This window comes from Primulina huaijiensis, chromosome 8 (assembly GCF_012295235.1).
Source record: "Primulina huaijiensis isolate GDHJ02 chromosome 8, ASM1229523v2, whole genome shotgun sequence".
NCBI lineage: Eukaryota > Viridiplantae > Streptophyta > Magnoliopsida > Lamiales > Gesneriaceae > Primulina > Primulina huaijiensis.
The window spans coordinates 14,974,781-14,979,768 of NC_133313.1; the positions used below are offsets into that span (position 1 = coordinate 14,974,781).

The window sequence follows — 4,988 nt, forward strand, 5'->3', positions numbered from 1 at the left end:
AAAGTGTGAAATTAAAATTATTAAGCCAAATAAAATAATTGTGCTAAAACTATGTATTAGATAAATAATGATTTATAAATGACATTAAAATACATATTTGATTTTAATATCACGCAGGACTTGAAATAAAACAAGTTTTGTCAATTTTTAACTCCAAATAAAGGGAGATGCACCACAATAAACACATATACGATAATCTATAAAGCATTTAATCTCTCCTCAATTTTCCCCTATCGGTCAATTCCATTTTCTTTCTTTTTTCTTATTTTTTCTTCTATTCCTCAACCTCATGCCACTTTGACTGCAAAGAACTTCACCGTCGATCGCCGAATTTCAAATTTGAGAACATATATGGTAAGCTCTCGGCAATGGCTATCTTTTCATTCCTTTTATATAGATTTATTCCGACCCAAAAACTCAATCGTTGACACTTCGCTGTCTTCCTTCGCTAGTGTGATGCCCTTGACCTTCGTTGTTGGTTGTACTCTAGTTTTAAGAAGTTTGGAGCTCGATTTCAGAACTTAGTGTTGTTTGTTCTCATGTTTGAAGGTAATTCAAAATCTATGGATTTCACAATTTGGGTATTATGGTTCAATTAAGTTCCAATATTGATTATTGTTGTGCTTTTGGTTTTATGTGCAAATGCTTCGTCGATTGGAGATACATTCGAATTTCAGAAATTATTGAGAAATTATTTTGAATTTCAACCTATTAATTGGGATTTTTGATGTTTTTACTTTTTATAGCATTACAAATATTAAATGCTAATTTCAGAATTAATTGAAAAATTATCAAAAAATTAGATTTTAATAAATTTGGATTTTCAAATTTCAGCTTGTATGTTATTGAGTTTTTTCAGTTTATTAAGTTAAAAAATAGATATTTGGACTTTTTCGCGAGTTAGAATTTTAAAGCCTAAATTATGATTCTAGAATTTTAGGTTATGTTGTTTAATATTGTAAAATAAATAAATTTTAATCTGAAATGAATTATTTTACCACATGTTTGGATTTTTCAGAAAGTCCTTAAAATAATTACTATGATATTGTAAGTTTTTGGTTGAGGTATGCTCAAACCTATATTATTTTGACACTTATATCGGTATATAAGTATTAAGTGGTTATTGTTTGCTATTATATGTCTTAAATGTTTATCTGATGCATTCATGTATGATTTGAGAGTAAGTGTCCTGAATAATTCATATTTTCTATTTTTATTAAATGTTTGAAAAAAATAAAATGGATACTCATCAACTAGTCACATTAATTGTGTTGGAATAACATTTTGCTTTTGACGATGATTGATGTTAATTATGTTGAGATATATTGAGTTAACAGTGGGACGAATGAGGTAAGATTAGCCACATTCCTAGATGATATCTCGGGACGAGCGCCTTTGAAAACCGCATTCCCGATGCTATGTGCACAGAGAGCGGCGATTTGATGATGCATTCCTAACACGTGTGACCACTGTTGATGATGTGATTCTTTTGGACTTCATTTTGTATTTGTTATTCCATTGTAACCATTCATGCATCGCAAAACATTGCATTTTTTCTTAGTATTATTACATGTCATTTATATGCGTCGTAATCTTAATGGTTTGTCGTACTAGGGTCCGACCTCTGTTTGTTATGGTTTGGTTATTTTTTATGTTATAACAGGTTATCCAGAGGGATTTGATGCGTCTGGTGTTGCGTCAGATATTGGTGGCCAGTGAGTTGTGTTGGTTTGTGTCAAAGTTCCCAGATATTGTTCAAGTTCTTGACTTGAAATAAAATACCACATTTTACAAAAAGCCCAAATCTTCACCGGTCTCTTTTTCCCGATCCCTCATCGAATAATCGCCTGAAATATAAAACTCAAAAAAATATTTTAACGCGCATCACATAAACTTGTAATAATTCAAAATAATGCAATTTCATAATCATGTGTCGCTAAAATCATTTTAAAATTAAATAAATAAGTAACAATTTAATAAATGTATGTGTTTTACGTGTACTGATTTTGGGATTTACAAAAATGTTAGTGTTCTGCATGAAGTGGATCAGGAACCCCAAATCCCTCCAGTGATGCGAAGCATTAGGAATATTGAGGTTGATCATGATGTCGAACAACTGATTAAAGTAATGGGTGAAATGGAACTAGTGATCTACCAATTTCAGAACTTGCGTCCTCCTCGATTCTTTGGAACTGAAGATGATGAGAGTTGTAGCATGGTTAAAATAAATATATCTCTTGTTTAATATGTTGAAGTATACTCTAGATTTGCATTTTAATTTGGATATTTTTCAGTAAAAAGACTTAGCACAGTTATGGAGGGAAATCAATGTGGAAGCTCTCAAATAATCAGGTGAAAAAGTTATTTCAGATGTATTTTTGTTCAATTTACTCGAAAATATTCACTTTTTTCATATAATTTTGCCGAGGAAGTTGAATTTAATATATTTACACAAGGTAGCATGACAATATGAGAGTATGCCTCTCAATTCTCAGTGCTTCTTGCCTATGTTTTCCATATTGCTAGCAGTGTCCGAAACAAGTTATCACATTTTATGCAAAGGCTTAATCCAAGAATTTTTAATTTGGTGGTAGCTGGAGCGCCTGCTAATAATGCTGATGCTATAGAAAAAAACAAAAATGTAGAGGCGAGTCTGCATGGGGAATAACCACACCCAGTTCATCCATATTTCCTCAAGGTTTTGGAGGCAATGTGTGATGCCCGTGGATGCAACAGTATACCGACCTTTATTGACATATCAGCCTTCACACTCATATCAACAATCAAAGCAGTAAAAGTTCAAGGCCAAGGGAAAGTAGTTCAAGAAAAAGTCATGCAGTAGTTCCTCTAGTTCCAGTAGCCAGGGTCGAGGATATTCAGTTGGGTCGCCATGTATATTATTTTGTGAACGTTGTTGTGGAAAGAATTGCAATACTCAATGTACATGGGTATAAGGGTCGTGAGATAGTCCTGAATTATGTGATTAGATTCAATGATAAAATTAAGATAACTAATCTAATCAAAATAGATATGTCTTGCTTTGAATGCTTTCTGGAAATGGATACTATGACAAATTATTGAGGTACTGTTGATTGTTTCCATGAAGTTGTCTTTCACAGTCATGTATTTCATTTATGTCTGAAATTAAAATGTATACGGTATATGTGACACTGGAAATGAAGGAAATGAATGATTCATGATGTATGCGGTATATGTGACACTGGAAACTAAACATTGTATTCCATTTATACAGTCATGTATTCCATTCATGTATTCCATTCACAGTCCAGAAAATGAAGGATTCATGATGTATGCGGTATATGTGACACTGGAAAAATGATTGAAAGTTTCAAATATTCATGTTGTCAAGGAATTCCCTAATGTATTTCTCGATGAGATTCTTGGATTTATTCCTCGAAGAGAAATAGATTTCAGTATTGAGTTGATCCAAGGACAAATCATTTATCCAGAGCACCCTAGCGTTTGGTTCCATCGGATTTGAAAGAACTCAAAGAACAATTACAAGAATTACTGGAGAAATGCTATATCAGACCAAGTATGTAATCTTGGAGAGCTCCAGTATTATTTGTAAAGAAGAAAGATGGAACGATTAGAATGTGCATCTATTATGCACTTAAACAAAGCTTCTGCGAAGATATGCCGCATATTGATTACTTGTTTGATTAGTTTCAATGCACATCGGTGTATTCCAAGATGGATCTTCGTTCCGAATACCATCATCTCTGAGTTCGAGGGGAAGATGCTTCTAAAATGACATTTCATACACGTTATGGTCAATATGAGCTCCTAGTAATGTCTTTTAGATTGACTAATGCTCCATATGAACCATTTTTCGAAAATTTACAGACGCATTTTTTATTGTCTTTATCGTCAACATTCTTATATATTCCAAGTCAAATAAAGAGTATAGATAGTATTTGAGATTAGTCATCCAGACACCCAGAGCAGTGATGAAACTTAAAATTAATAATTTATTATATGTTAAAACTTATATTTTAAAATTTAAGTTCCATTAAAATTATAAAATTATGTTATTTTAGTATTGTTTGTTTATATTTAAATGTCTTACTAAATATGTTTTATTTTCAGGTTTTCTACGTGTTGGTAAAATAATGATAACTCAAGCTAGAAAATTCAAATGGAGGTGATTCAAACATGTTTGGAATCCTTAAGAAAGTATCTACAACTTTGTAAAAGACATGATGACCTAAAAAGTTGGTTAAGATGATCAAATTGTGAAAATATCAAAACGAGGACAAATTTACTTTCACCAAGACCAGCATATAGTAAAAAAATCATAACTATTTCAATATTTAACTAAATGAGATGAACCAAGTGGCCAAATTCATCTACAGACAATTCCACACATGTTTGCTGTTTTGAGCAGAGTCAAATTCAGTGATTAAAGTCGTGGAACAAAGCATTGAAAGAAAGGACATGGAATTGAACTTGGAGGAGACAAATACTACTATTACAACTACATGACATTAATAAAATTTTTGACCCTCTCTCTCATTTGGCCTATAAATAGAGGCCTTGTGCTAGCTTGAGAATCATTCTATCTCATTGTAAAATATAGTGTGAATGTGTATAAAAGTTCTAAGTTTCAATATATTTTTCATTTTCCCAATTATGAGTGATGTTTTTAGTGTTGATCAAAAGTAAGCTCATGGAAAGCTAAATCTCTTATGTCAAGGTGAAAAGGATGAATTCTTGGTGAAGTAAGATTGTTTATATTTTGTATATTCTTTTTTTATTTCTTTTCATTTTGCTAATTTCTTTTTATTGTAGGTATAAAAATGAATTATTTGTTGTTATCAATTTACATCAAATGCTTGATACCATTGAAGTGGTTATCTTGATTTGTTGTTTAATTTTGATACAATAAATATTTCATCAATTATTATTGTTATATTATACATATATATATTTATATAATTATATCATATATTTCATTTAGACGATAG

The 4,988-nt window shown here is 31.3% G+C and overlaps 1 protein-coding gene across 1 annotated transcript; it reads left to right on the forward strand.

The window, feature by feature from the left end:
* Window positions 1–207: 207 nt before the first annotated feature.
* On the forward strand, window positions 208–3,153 carry LOC140983568 (uncharacterized). The gene is made up of 6 exons (XM_073450660.1): window positions 208–354; window positions 453–549; window positions 1,664–1,715; window positions 2,029–2,218; window positions 2,295–2,352; window positions 2,595–3,153. The coding sequence occupies exons 1-5, from the start codon at window positions 352–354 to the stop codon at window positions 2,295–2,297; spliced, it is 345 nt and encodes a 114-aa protein (XP_073306761.1). The 5' UTR covers window positions 208–351; the 3' UTR covers window positions 2,298–2,352; window positions 2,595–3,153.
* The last annotated feature ends 1,835 nt before the right edge of the window (window positions 3,154–4,988 follow it).